We start from the raw sequence: 14562 nt of genomic DNA, 5'->3' as shown, positions 1-14562 counted from the left end.
TTTTTCTCCTTCCTTCCTTCCTTCCTTTTTTTCTCTTTTTTTTCTTTTTTTTTTTTTAAGACTTGCTTCTAAGATGCAATAAAGATTTTTTTATTTGCAATCGGAGCTGCTCATGTTGTCAGTCCCTGTCATTCCACCCAGCAGAGGCACAGAGTAACACACCCTGGGAAATAAGTCCAGGTGAAAGGATCTCTCTCTTCCAAAGGATTTTGACCTCTGTGTTGTGTTCTGGCCTGGGATGAGCTCAGTGCTTAAATCTTGGCTCTGGGGGAAGGGAGAACCAACCCATTCATCAGGGTCTGGTGCTGATGAGCTGTGCCTTTCCCTGGTTTTGACTTTTTCCTCATGAAAATGTTTAAAGTACTTCTGCTGCCTGAAAATACCCATAAGTGTTTCAAATGCATACAGTGACAAGGCTGCATGGTGCCCTAATATTTTGTGTATTCAAAACACAGTGAAAATAATGATTAAGTGGGTTGAGCACTTATTTTTTAATAGCTCTAGGAGTTGTTCACTATTGGTGTGAGGACAAAATTAAGTCCCAAAGCAAGAATCTTAGGGATTGCAGAGGTGTTTCTTCACCCAAGGGAAAGGGAAAAAAAACCCAAAAAAACCCCCAAACAACTTGTATTTGTGGTACAGAACAGAAAGGAGCTTAAAGAATATGAACCCCAAAGAATGGCAGCAAAACAGAGGGAAAAAAGCCCTGTACTTGTACTGTATTTATTAACATTTATGATTATGCTGGACTTTTTTTAGCCCATAACAGCTGTTAAAAGCAGAATGTATGGAACTGGAAAAAGCCATTTAGTGAACAGCTCCCATCTGGTATTGGGGTTTTTTTCTCAGCTGCTGCAGTTCTAATTCTGTTACCAAATCCCTATTAAAAGTGAGTTTTGCACCAAGCTTGCAGGCAGCCCTTGAGGCCTCACATCACAATTGATCACATATTTTATGGACTTACAGCTTAAAAGTAGTCCATTTTAAAGTTAAATTTTAATTATAACCCGTTATGACAAAGTCTAAACACATAAACCCCATTTTATATTAAAATATGTGGCATTTGCTGCCCCAGTTGTAAGGAACTGGACAGAGGTGGAAATTATCAGCTGGTAGATGCTAACCCAGCCTTGACAAAAGTCCCTTCTGGGGCTGGAACATTTCATCCTCAATTTACTCTGGTTGTTTGCTTTGGACAGAAGTTTCCTTTGTGCTGAGGAAGCAAGAAAATCATAGAAGGTTTTCCTCTGGGTCACAGAGGTGTGAGAAAATGAGATGGTGTCATCCTGAAAATGAAGGATGTGGTGCCCAGTCATGTCCTACCTATAGAGATGCTTCTCTTCTTTATTAAAACAATTAAAAATGTGAGACACTTCTTTCCCTCGTTAATCTGGTGCAGGTAACCTGGGTTGGATGCTGAGTTGGCCGTGGGCATCCTCACAGCAATGAAACTCCCACCCAAACAGAGCTTTGCAGTCCCTGGCACATGGTGTTAAACCTTCACTCTGTGGTCACCCCTGGGTGAGGAGCTGGATTTATTAATGCTGTTTTCTAAAAGCTGTTCCCTCCTGCTCAAGGATCATTGATGGCAAAATGAGGCAGGGGGGAAATGTGAGTCCAGAAAGGCAGCAAGTACTCCTGGTGACTGTTGTGCTGGATGTGACTATTTACATGTGAAACATTTATCTGTAACTTTGCAGAGTCACAATCCAGGGAGGGATTCAAGTTTTGATCCTGTGGGCACAGTGAGGGTTTATTACCCAGAAAACTCCGTGACCAGCTCCAGCCCCATGTAGCTCCCCTGGACCTGGCTGGATGGTTCCTTTCAGCAAAATCAGCACAAAGTCCTGCTGACCCAAATCTGCTTACTCTGAGTTTTTGTGGAAGCCTCTAACTTTACATTGCAAATTATTATCCCGAGCTGTTTCACATGAATACTTGCTAAAAATACTCGGCTTGCACAGACAGCCGCAGTCGGGAGCTTTTTGGAAAGAAAATCTTGTCGTGGCATTAAAAATGGAGAGAAGGTCCAGGCCCCACCAGGCTCCTCCTCTGCTCTGGCCTTGGTGATCCCTGGGCTGGTGGGACACTGCCCACGTGGGATCTGTTCTAATTAATGTTTCTGTACCCAGTGGATTCTGCCAATGTGAGTTATTGTGCTGACCAGAGCAAATTCAGGGGTTTGATCCCAATTGGAGCTCAAAAGCCACCTCCTTCCCAGGCTTAGGCAGCCTTGGAGACAACCTGGGCTCCCCAGCCAAGGCAGTGCATCCCATGATGAATCCTTTCCAACTCTGTTCCTGGATTTTACCTGGCTGCTGCTGCCAGAAGCACTTTCATTCCTCACGTCCGAACTGCTGCACACTTTCCCAGGTGTAAGAAACGTGTCCATGTCCTTTCCAAGCTCCAGAACCATTTCTCAGGTCTCCTCTAACCCAGGAATCCTTACCACCTTCTAAATCAATTTTATGAGTGGGGTGAAAAAAATTAACATCAAAAAAATAACAGCCCAAATACTGGGCTGGCTGTGTTTACTTTCACACTTTAATTCAATAAAAACCTCAACTTTAATTGACCTGAATCGGCTCCAACATTTCCAGCAGGCTGGGCTGGAGTCTCTTGGAAATTGGGGTTCCTCCCTGTTTGGCTGGGGGGTGTCAAGAGGACTTTGCCAGGATCCTGTTCCACCTTTTCGAAAAAGAAGACAAAGGAGTAACACCACCTCTGGTTTACTGACTTTTCACCTAGAGGGCTCCCAAAAGGGGCACAGTTTAAAGTGGTTCCATGATAAAACAAACTTCCAGTGCAAACAGGTTGGGATATGGGGCTGATAAAGGCTGTTTGCTGTGCCAACACTGGCTCTGCCAGGATGGTTCTGAGTGCTGGGGTAGGAATAATGGCCCTGGGAAACCTGAATCGCTGTGGATGTTCCACTCATGGCTTGGGGATTGCCAATCGCTTGGCAGTGATTCCCCCAGTGCTGAGCACCTGTCCCAGGTGAGCTCAGCCCCAGCCCACTCCCTGGCACCATTCTTATATCCCCAACCCCATTTCTGGTTCCATCCTTCTCCTCATTCCCATCTCCATCCGCAGCCCCATCCTCACCCTCCTCCACCTGCCTTAAGCCCGACCCAGCTCCCATCCCAGCGCCGCCGGCAGGGGTAAGCCGAGGACAGCCCGAAATAGCCACGATATTTCCTGTCCTTTTAAAGCTTGCTTAAAGAAAACTAATTTCCTCTGTCCTGTCGGTAGCAGAATACAAAGCAGCCAGCGCTGCCCGTTTCCCCACCTCCCTTAAAGATCACCTTATTTTTCCTTACACTGAAGCTGAGAGCCCCCGGTGGAGCATCCAGCTGGTGTGTCGATGTTCACCTGCCCCCACCCTGTCCTGGGGGCACAAGAGATGAGATTTTGCTCTAATATATCAAATTACAACAATTCTTGCCCACTGTCCAGGGCCCTGTGTGAAACGAGGCAGAGCCAGCCCTTCTTTCCTTTCCTAGCAGAATGAGCTGCAATATTCCCTGCTTTCCTGCACATGGAGGGGTTTGCTGGGGCCCCAAAATGTCCTTAGTGAGCATCAGGATATGGGATCTTGGATATGGGATGCAACCAGTGGTTTGCCTCTACATCATGCTTCCCACCCCCCAAAAATATTCAGGCCATGCCCCAGACTGGGATGCTGGTATTGGGCACAGCTGTTCTTCATCCCAGGGCCTGACTCTGCACTGATGCCAGCAAAGAAACAGCCCACAGCAGGAATAGGAATCAGTATCCAGTTGGGAATTGAATATTATGCTTTCAAAGCAGGTAAAGGAGCACTGAGCACTCCAGGGAAAGGCCCAGGGGTGTGTGTGGCTCTCTGCTCTCAGGAGGCAGCTGAGTGAGGGAGTGAAGCTGGGCAGGCTTTTGGGCTCAGTTAATCCCAGGCAGGTTCTGTTCATCTCTCTTTGCTTCCTTGATGAGTAATTAACAGCCCTGGCACCCGCTGCCCTCTCACTGCTGGTGCTGGGGGTTAATCCAATCCAAGAACATCCGCTTCCCTCCCAGCACTGAGCCCCTTCCCTGTGCTCCTGCTGCTCCCAGGCTGGCCTGGGGGAAACCTGGCCTTCATAAAACAGACCCAAAGCTGTTTTCTTGCCTCTCCTCAGTCAGCTGAAGGAATAACCCCCCACCAGGGCCCTGCTTGGGCTTATTTTTATCAGCTGAAATAAAATAGTGAGGTCTGTGATAGGTGCAGCTCCCCCAGACCCACTCCTGAGGCTCGTGCTGCCCTTTGTTCCCGGGCTCTGGGGGCTTTTCCTGCCTTTGGCTGTGACCCCATCCCTTCCCCCAGGATGCCTGATGCCCCTCACCTGTACCTGTCATCAGGAAAGCAGGCACTGCTGGGAGAGATGGAAAGGAGCACTGAAATCTCGAACTGTTTGAACTGGTGGGAGTTATTTTGTTTTTAATGTCTGTTTATTTCTGCCCCTGGGGAATCATTCCTGCTGCACGTACAGTGCTCACTTAATGGAGCCTTGTGCTAATGAGGTTTCAGTTCTGCTGAAGGGGGGGATTTTGTTCTTATTCCAGGGTAGCAACACTCAGGCTCTCAGCTGCTTTCAGGAACCAACTCCTGCTCCCAGGAGGTTCTGGGGCACGCACCCACCACTGCAGCATCTGTCACAGGTCCTGTGGAACCCAGATGCCACCCCCTTCCCTTACTTACCCAGCTGGCCACCCTGACCCACCTGGCAAGGAGCAGGGATGTCTTGGTGTGTCAGGAAGGGTGTTGTGCAGTAACAGCCCCAGAGCACGGTGTCCAGCAGAACAAAGGCCCTTTTGTGTCCAGGCCTTGGCCAGGACCCACCAAAGCTTTGGGAGATGCTCCAGCTTCCCCCATGGGCACTGGGGAGCCCATGGTGGGCTCAAGCCAATAAGGAACTGCTGTGGTTGTTCCACAGAGTGTTTTCTCAAAGGAAACCTGCAAGGCTGAATGAAAGAATGAACTTTATAGCTCCTGTTGGGGCTTCAGGTATCACAGGAAGAGTTCCTTCAAGTCAAAGGAATCTGGCAGCTGAGAAGGTGACCGTGAGACCTCACCCCAGCCCTGAGACAACAGGCAGAGCATGTCCTGGCAAGGGAGGGAAATTTTGGTGCTGCCATACCTGCTTCACGAGGTGCTGGGGACGCACAGGGTGACAGTCACAGGCAAGGCCAGGTATGGAGACAGTCTGTACTCACAGCCCTGATTCCAGCTGTGCTCATCACAACAAACATGAACCACGCTGCAAACCCCAAACACCCAGTGCCAGCTGGGTTTCCAATAAAAACCACCAATGCAGTGTCATCCTGGGGAGGAATCAGTTTATTTTAAGATACATTCTGTTTCTGAAGAAGGATATTTTAGCAGCCTGCAACAGAAATGTGAACCAGAGGGTTAACCTGCCCGTTCGGCCTTGGCCAGCCTTGCCGATGCTCACACAAGATTCTTGGGATTAAAAAAAAAAGAAAAAGAAAGGTCCAAAATTCAAACTGTACACCTTTATACAGGGTGCTTAGCTGGGGGTACTTTTTACACTGCTGTACATGCTTGGGATAATGAAGTGCAATTGGATTCAGAGCCAATACAGCATCCCAGGCCACTAATGAAGATAAAAGAGAAGCTGTGGTGGGCGGAAGCTGCACAGACACACAGGCAAACTGAGCTTATTGTGTTCCTGCTGCTCCAGAGTGCATTTCCCAAGAGAAAGAGGAGTGGAGCAGAGACAGCTTATAAACCTTTCTGGTCAGGGGGCTCCCTTCTCTTCCACCAGGAATATCTGTCACACTCAGTGGCTTTGCTTTCCATCATCTCCATTGACAAGGCAGCAGTGCCATGAACCAGCTCACTCACTCCTGGTGCAGCATTCCTGGCAGGTTGTTTTGGGCTCCCTCACAGGAACACTGCACCACTACAGCTTTTAGGAACCAGAAATGCAGTGGCCAGCCACAGCTTCTCGTTGGTTCCTACACCAGGGTGTCTCTGCACAGGGACTACACCTGAAGTAGCCCCTAATGTTGCTGCAGGGAGGTGGGAAGCAGCCCCACAGGGCAGGGTTTCCAGCAGATGCATTCCTCCTGGGAACAGGGTGAATCAGCCCACAGTGCCAGCCAGGACTGAAACGTGCTCAGGCTCTCAGAGAAGAGCCTATGGAGCTCTCCTGGTTGACATACACACAACAACAACAACAGCAGCAGCAGCCAGGGCATGCTGAAGATGAGGAAGGAATTCAAAACAGGGAAGAACAAACTGGAAATCAGGGGACGAGCAGAACTGCAGCCACCTCTGCCTTTGATCTCAACCAGTGCAGGGGAGCCGAGAGCTCTCAGCTCCCAGGGCTGTCCCACCAGCTTCATTCCCCAAAAGCCCTGATGGGGCTCTGGGAACCCCAGGGTGCTCACTAGCAGCAAACCAGACACACACAGCCCCATCACCCCTGGTCTGGGCTGTGTCTCCGAGTCCAGGGCACTCGTGTTTCCCACAGAGTCTGGGATCCCACGGGCACTACCTCCTCTTGCGCATGCAGGTCTCCAGCCTGCCCAGCTCTTCGTAGGCCTGGTAGAAAATGTCAAAGTCTCTGGCACTCCAGCCCCTCCAGACAGCCAGGCACCGCTCCGTGTTTTCGTTCTCAAAGCAGCACACAACCGTGTCCTTTGCTACGAGAGCTGCATCCACCAGAGTCCTGGGGAAGGGAGCAGAGAGCAGGGAGAGCATTACAGGGAAAGGCATCACAGGGAAAGGTATCACAGGGAAGAGCATTACAGGGAAAGGCATCACAGGGAAAGGAGAAGAGAGAAGGGAAGGGCATTAAAGGAAAGGGCATTCATTTCAGGGAAAGACATTATGTGGAAGAGCAGCTCTGCGAGCACAGCACTGGCTCATGAGCTTCCCTTCCAGCTACACAAGCTTTTTATAAGCTGCAAATCCTTCAGCAAGGAGAATGTAACAAAGAGAGGGATCAGAATCTGTGTCACATCAAAACCAAACAGCTCAGTGACACGGGAAAAAGTTTTTAAAAGGATTCAGGTGCCTAAACATGCAGGTGGGGGCTTAAGTCTGCCGTGGCATTTGAAGTTTCTGCTAATCTCCTGATTTGCTAAATCCACAAACTCTTGTTTCTGCTGCCAGCTGGGCATTTTCAGAACAGCTCCATCATAACACAGCTGACAGGCTGCTGAGAGCTTCCACAGCCTGGAATAAAGCATGGAAGTGGGATGGAGCTGCCTGTGTCAGCTCAGGGTCTGAGCCCTGAGCCCAGAGCAGCAGGCACAGCTGTGGCTGCTGCAGGGATTTGTGTGGTCTGTGTTGTATGTGCTTCCCTCCATGGTCTCTGTTGAAGCTGGTCCTGCAGGTACCTTAGACAGAGGTGACTGGGCAGACAGTGACACTTTTCCCTTGCAGAGTCCAAGGGACAGGAGTCCAGCCCTCACTGGGCTCCTTCTACCACTCCCATAGCAGATGGGGAAGGCTGGGCCCAAACTCTTCCCCCAGAAAGGTGCCCAGCTGGGAGCACTGGCCACAGGACTGTCTTTGGCAGCTGTTTGTTATCACAAACTACCCCTACAAAGCCCCTTCCCTTTCCTCCCCTCTCTGCTCTGCCATTCGAGCAACCCCTTTCCTTGCCTCCCCTTCTGCTCTTTATCCTGCTGCTCAAACAGGGAGAGTCAATGGCCATGGTGCCTGGTCCAGTCAGGTGTGAGATGTGATATCACTTTGCCTGACCTCCACACTCAATTTGGATTAAGCAAAACCAGTCAAACAGTACCTGTGACCAATAAAGAGAATTCTCTCCTCCCAGCTAACTGATAAAGACACTCAGTTCAGAGTAGAGGGAATGGCAGGAGCCTTTGATCTCCTGTTGTGTTTGCCTGGTGGTAATAAATGATCATTTATAATCCTTAGCACTGCTTAACCTGCATTTGTTTGGACATAAATAGTACAATCCCAGACTGGTATTTAAGTGATCAGCAGGAACACCCCCACCTCTCCAGCAGCTATTTATTCCTTGGACTCTCCTTGGCTGTATGAAACATTTTAAATTAACCTATATAACTGCTCTCCCCTGTGCTCCAGGAACCGTCCCCCAGCCTGTCACTGCCCACAGCACAAAGGTGCTCATTTAGAGCCAGAGCATCAACCTGACCCACGTGAATGCAGCCACAGACAAGCGCCGTGCTCTGCATAAATACACCTCTTGTTCTGAGCACGGGGCTTGAGCCTGCCAAGCTGCTCTGACCTTCTGCCAGGTGCCCTCAGAGCAAAGGGAGCCAGCACCAGGCAGGATCAGGCCAGTTTGATCACACTGTGCACGGTCCTGTCTGTGTCATTATGGGGTGTTCAGTCTCTGTGGATTTTGGAAGTTGTAGTCACAGTGCCTTCCCCTCGCTGTCTGCTCCGCTCTGAGAGTGTGCAACCAACTCTGTGTCCTCCCACTGAGAACTCCTCAGAGGCTGCTGGAAGCCAAGAGGAAGCTCCCCAGAGCCCGCAGATCCCCCTCTGCTCCCCCCCAGCCCGGCCCTGGTGTGCCCAGTGAGCCTCACCCGTAGGGAGCCAGCTCCCCTGCCTTCAGCACGGCGATCACTCTGCCCCGCTGGGTGCCCGATTCCTTCTCCAGCCCGATAACGATGATGTCCCCTCCTCTCCTGGAAGAGAAACGAAGGAGGTGTCACATCCTCAGCACCGGAGATGCTGTCAGCTGAGAGGGATTCATGCTGGATGGATATCCATCCTCTGCTCCATGTCCCCCTGCAGCCACGTGATGTCTTGCAGGGAAGGGGACACGGTGATGCCAAGGGGGCATCCTGAATCCACTGCAGTGAGAGATCCTGTAACAAGCAAAATCAGCTTCCCAGAGGTTCCCATGAGCTCCACAGGAGGCAGCAGGACTTGCCAGGGCTATGTCCGAGCAAGGAGGCTGCCTGCTGTTCTTTGTTTCCTCAGGAGCTGGGGAAACACGGCTTGCAGCCTGACCACCCCGTTCCCATTTTACTGAAACCAATCCAGCAAAGCCTTCCATGTGGCCACTCTGCTCAACACTACATACAAAAGGCATAGAAAATCCATGTTCAATTATACTGGGAACAGAATTTCTTAATGGTAACTTGACTTTCTGGCCAGGTGAATCACTGGGAATGCAAAAACTGCTGAACTAGCCTGAGTTAATCTCATGTCCAGCCAGGAAGGAAAGACTTAAGTTGTCTGGGTAAGTGACCCACTTACCTGGGGATCCAGATGAGGTCTTTTACAGGAAGAATCTTGACTGCTTGGAGATGTTCCGTGTTGTCACCAGCAGGCGAAGCATCGTGATCCAGGGAAGCTTTCAGCTCGTGGAATTTCTCGGACTCCTCAAAATCTGTGGAGAAGGGGGCACTGGAAGAGCTCATGGGCGAGCTGGGCAGGCTGGAGGGGCAGCGGGTTACGGTGTTGGGAGGCGAGGAGGAGTAGGAAGACACAGAGCAGTAATCTGTGAGCGAGTCCTGGTGGTTCAGGATCTGGGTGCCCACATCTGGGCTGTACATGATGCTCATGTCCCCCAGGGGATTGTTCTCCACGGCCCCGTGGCTGAGGGGGGCTGTGGCTGGGATGGCAGCTGAGGGCTGCTGGATGGTGAACATGTCTCTGAGGGGGCTGCAGTCCCCACAGAAGTAGCGTGCACAGAGCTGGTAGCTGGTGGCGTGGTACATCACCAGGAAGTTGCTTTTGTCATCCAGACACCAGACCACCTCCTCGCCGTGGCACTCGGAGTTGCAGGCGATGGAGGTGATGGAGGAGGGCGGGCTGAAGGGCTCCAGCCTCCTGCTGATGTCCATGGAGGCGCAGTCGATGACGAGGACGCCGGGGCCGTTGCTGTACCACACCTCGGCCCCGCTGTTGGTGACCTCCATGGCCCTCACCGGGTACGGGTTCTGCCGCGGGTCGTCGTCGGAGATGTGGAACTTGGACCTGTTTGCTGTGTGGGAGCACAGGTAGGAGCAGTTGTCCCCTGGCAGGCCCTGGGACACTGAAAACACGGCTACCAGTCCATCTGACAAGCCAGCCAGCACCAGGTATGAGTTCTGCAAGAAAGGGAGAAAAAAATTCATGGAATTGTAGAATGGTTGGGTTGGAAGGAACCTAAAAGATCATCTCATTCCATCCCTCTGCCATGGGCAGGGACACATTCCAACAGACCAGGTTGCTCAAAGCCCCATCCAACCTGCCCCTGATCATTTCCAGGGATAGGGAGTCCACAGCCAGGACCTTACCACCCTCACAGCAAAGAATTCCTTCCTATTTCTTTACTTCTCTAAAATAGAAGAGCTTTCAATCCCAGATGCTCTGCCTGCTTCTCACATTCTGCAAGAACACCAGTAACTTACACCAGAACAGTGATAACAGCAATATAAAAAAGTCATTCCCTAGAAGCTGCTGCAGAGCCACACTCCTTTCACCCAGTATTACCTCTCTCTTTACTGGCAAGGGCGGACAGACAGACCTGGCAGCCTGCCCTGAAGGTTAACAAATTCAAGCTGGAGAATGTTCAGAGACAGCCATCATGATCCTAGCAATCCAGCTGTAGAAACCCGGCTCACTTCCAAAAAGGAGTAAAGCTATTGCTATCAATGTAGGTAGGAGAGGAATGGAAGAAATGCAGTAAAAATGGAAAAAGGGAGCCAATACTCTCACAAAGCAGATCATCCAGTGATTGGTCCACATCCAGAGTCTGCTTCTCTGAGAGCACTGCTCCTCCCAGGGATGTGCTCTGAGTTTGGGATCCCTGGCAGCTCAGACATCCCAGCTGAGGGCACAGAAGCAGCAGCAGTTCAGCAAAGCACCTGCCAAGTGCCACGAACAATTCTGCAGGTTGGTAAAAATCCATCCATATGTGCATACAGATGTGCTGGACACAGCTCCAGCTCCGTGGCCATGCATCCCTTGTGTCCCAGGGTCAGGAGCTGCTGAGAAGGCCACGGCTCAGCAACTCCTCCAGCTCATCTCAGCAGGGCAAAATGCTGCTAAACAGACTGGGAAATGGATCTCCTGGGAACAAAACTTCCTGTGACCTTGGGTCTCTACCAGAAACTCCCCCATCTGTGAAGCAGATAAAACAATACTTACCTCAAAGGCCTTTCTATTTCCTCCCTGTGGAGCAATAAATTCTAAAAAAAGACCATTTTACCCAGGACTTTTTTGCCGCCTGGACTAAGCACAGCAAACCAAACAGAACCAGACAGAGCTGACCCAACTTCACCCCTCCTAAGCCACTCCACAGTGGAAAGCCCTGCCTTTGGCATGCCAGGATGCCAGTGAGATGGACTGAGGGATCAGAGTCACCCTTTGCTGGGAATGCAGAAATTAAATTAAGGCATCCCTGTGCCCTTCCAGGGATCTGGATTCTGCCAGGCCTGCACAATAGCTCCCAGGCTGTAAATCCACAGAAAAATCAGTATCTTGACTTGCCCCAGCTATTGAGGGGCAGATAGTGCAGGGTAGGTGTTATTTAATTGACAGCTCTGCTTGCAAGGCACATTGAGAGTCCTGGACAAAGAGAAACTCTCTGTACACCAAGTATGAGTAAAACCACGAGAGCACTGAGCCCCTATGACTAATCCAAATCACAGCAGAATTTTACTGTAATGGGAAAAACTAGGAAAGCAAGTGGAAAGTTGTGAAATGGGGCTTGGACTAACTCAGTCCAGTCCCAATTCTCTAACCACTAATTAAAAGAAACCCAAACGACCTGCAGTGCTCAGTGCCATGTCCCTCCTGCCATGTGGATCTGGTGCAAAGGCTCCTGGAAGTGGCTCTGCCAAGGAGTTGCATCAGTAGGTTGGATCATGGCACAATGCTTTGCACAAGCTTGGTTTTGGGTTACTTTTTCTTTGGAAGGGAGTTCAATTATTTAAAACTGAATAAAACAAAGCAGAACAGCCCACATTTCTCTGGTAAAAAATGGTCCAACTTTTTCAGTTCAAAGAACCCTGCACAAGAGGCATTTCTTACTAGAAATGGAAAATTTAAATTGAAATGGGAACATCAGATATTAACTGTAATGTAGATATGTCAACCTGAACTGCTCCCAGTGTGACACACGACACTATTAAAATCTTCAGAGATTATAATTTTGTCTCATTTGATTTGATAACGCTGAATTATCTGAGCACAGTCTTCACAAAAAATTATTTTCAATTCCTTGATTAGTGTCAGCTACTACAGAAGAGAATCCCTATTCCCTGTTGAGTTTCACAGGCCAAATTTCCCTGGCACTGAGCAGTCAGCACCATAACCAGGCAGAGGTGGGTCAGGGACCCCCCTCCTGGTGTTACCAGTAATACCAATGCCAAATCCTGGCCTGTCTGGGATGGAACAATGGTGGAAGCAAATTTGGAAGATATTTTTTTCCATTGGGGCATTTACTGTTCTCTATCTTGGCTATCAGGACTTATTTCTGTCCAACCATTGTTGTTACTGCTCAGAGAGATAAGGAACAAGAAGCAGGAACTCAAATGCTGAGAAATGCCCTTACTCTGCAGTCCCACACGTGAGTGAGCTGAGGGAATGACCAATTCTAGAGAAGGCCATGTCAAAAACCACCTCCCCACAGGTGCCACAGATTTTATCCAGTGCTGGTGAGGCAAAACTCCCCTGGTCAGGGTATTCCAGCAGTGACCATAGGCAGGCAGGGCTGCAGCCTCGAGAAACCTTAAGTAACTTTCTCAGAATTAATTTTCAACATTTGGGCTCCACGAAGAGCCAACAAAAACACACAGCAACAAAACTGCATTTGAAGGCCCTGGGCTGCCAGCAGCCCCACCGTGCCAGGAGGAAGGCCCCGAGCGGGGCCGTGCCGGGCTGCAATGCGCAGGGATGAGCCGGCTCCAGACGTCCTGTCCTGCTGCCAGCAGGTCAGGAGAAATGGCAAAAAATGCTACACCAGGGCCTGGTCACCTCCTCCTCCTCCTCTCGTCCCTGCAGGGTTTGGCACTGCTGGCTGCAGCCTTTAAATGCAGCTTTTGTTTCCATGTGCTCCAGGTTTCTGCGCGAGGCCAAAGATTTGCACCCATTCGGGTTTCTCTGTCCCTCCACAAGGCAGGATGTGTCTTGGTCTGCCCTTTCTAACCTGCTCATTTGCTAATTTGTTTCCTTTTTTCTTCTGAAAAGTGTACTGTTTACCAAAAAAGAATCATCCTGGTGACAACAAGCATGCAACAAAAAGCTTAAATTGTACAAGACTTTTCCTTGGCGGGTGAGTTTGAGATTCTGGGCCCCTCTCGCCTGCTTTCAAATTTCCATGATGCTTCCCTTGGATGAGAAACCAAGTTTTGGAAACTATTTCTTTTGGATCAGCCCTCCCAAGGCAGTCGTAAAGAATTCCCCTTCCCAGCAACATCCCTCGGCAATTCTCTGACTAAAAGTTACCTCACATCTCACCAGCTAAAGCCTTTCTTCCCAGGGAAATGCAATTCTCTTCTCCACCAGACAGCAATGACTGTGATAACTCTGATAGAGCTTGCTGGCCAGGCAGTAAGTGTGACAAGTGTAAGCTTTCCACATAGGTTTTTTGGAAGAACTGGCTGGTTCAGTTCTTGCCAGCCTGGTCTGCACATCCCCAGGCTGCTGCTCTGGCCGTTTCACTGCCAAACTCATTCATAGAAAGGAGAGAGGAAAAAGTAAGTCCAATAAACCAAGAAGGAGTGAGCTGAAGGGAGGTGGATTTCTGGAAGGTTGGGTAGGGTCGGGGGAGGAAGGGAGGTGTCTAGACTCAATATTGCTATTGTAGGGCCTGGCATTATTTATGACATTTTCTAGGCAAGCCACAAACTGGAAATAGAAAACCAGGAGACATAAAGCCACTCGTAACCCCTGAGGAATGGCTTTGCAAGCTGTGTGACAGTGGAAAAGCTGAAACCAAAAGACTCCTTTGACTGTCCTGGATGGAACCTCAGGTAGCATGAAAAAGAAATTTGCCCTACACATCAGAAATGAAACTCCATGGCAGACAAACGCTGCAGGTCTGGGAGCCAAGGAAAGCCAACAGATGCAGAGAAATCCAGCCCTGTGCCAACTTTACATCGATGCCCTACTTTAGTCCTACTTATATCATGTTTGGAAGTGCAGCAGCACACCTTACACAAACCATCTGCCTCAGATTCAGCCCATGCAGCAATCCCAGCAGACGAGCCAGAAATGGACAATGGCTCAGGACAAGCCTGCTATAAACCAGCAGCTCCGAGAGCTGCCCCGTGCTGAGCTCTCAGACACATCCCAGTCTGCTGGCATTTGCATAGACTATACAGCTACCAGTAGTGTTGGAACATAATTATATGTTTTCACTTGAGGTGGCTGTAAGCAAACGGAGGTAATTTAGCTCGAAAACAGTTTTTATACATCTCCCAAGACTTGCCCGCAATAGGCACTCAGGTCAGATTGCTGCTGCCAGAAACGGGATGTTGGCAATTCCAGGGCTAGGCAGATAACACATAACTCGTTTTAATGCCCATAAGAGTAATTATCCATGTTACCCATAAGAGCATTACCCAAAACAGCTGTATTATCTA

General features: G+C 49.8%; 1 protein-coding gene across 3 annotated transcripts in view; it reads right to left on the bottom strand.

Moving 5' to 3' along the window:
• Positions 1–5332: 5332 nt before the first annotated feature.
• The window catches only part of LRRK1 (leucine rich repeat kinase 1), a 73453-nt gene continuing 64223 nt past the window's right edge, over positions 5333–14562 (bottom strand). For all 3 annotated transcript variants that reach the window (XM_014874579.2, XM_088172664.1, XM_088172665.1), the window contains 3 exons: positions 9245–10080; positions 8566–8667; positions 5333–6707 (listed from right to left, as the gene is read on the bottom strand). In XM_014874579.2, the coding sequence (XP_014730065.2) occupies positions 6530–6707; positions 8566–8667; positions 9245–10080 (1116 nt within the window). In that variant the 3' untranslated portion in view covers positions 5333–6529. The remainder of the gene's footprint in view (positions 6708–8565; positions 8668–9244; positions 10081–14562) is intronic.

Source organism: Sturnus vulgaris, chromosome 13 (genome assembly GCF_052056855.1).
Source record: "Sturnus vulgaris isolate bStuVul1 chromosome 13, bStuVul1.hap1, whole genome shotgun sequence".
NCBI classification, from domain to species: Eukaryota; Metazoa; Chordata; class Aves; order Passeriformes; family Sturnidae; genus Sturnus; species Sturnus vulgaris.
The sequence above is the reverse complement of the archived record's forward strand: the minus strand, read 5'-3'. Positions and strand labels throughout refer to the sequence as shown.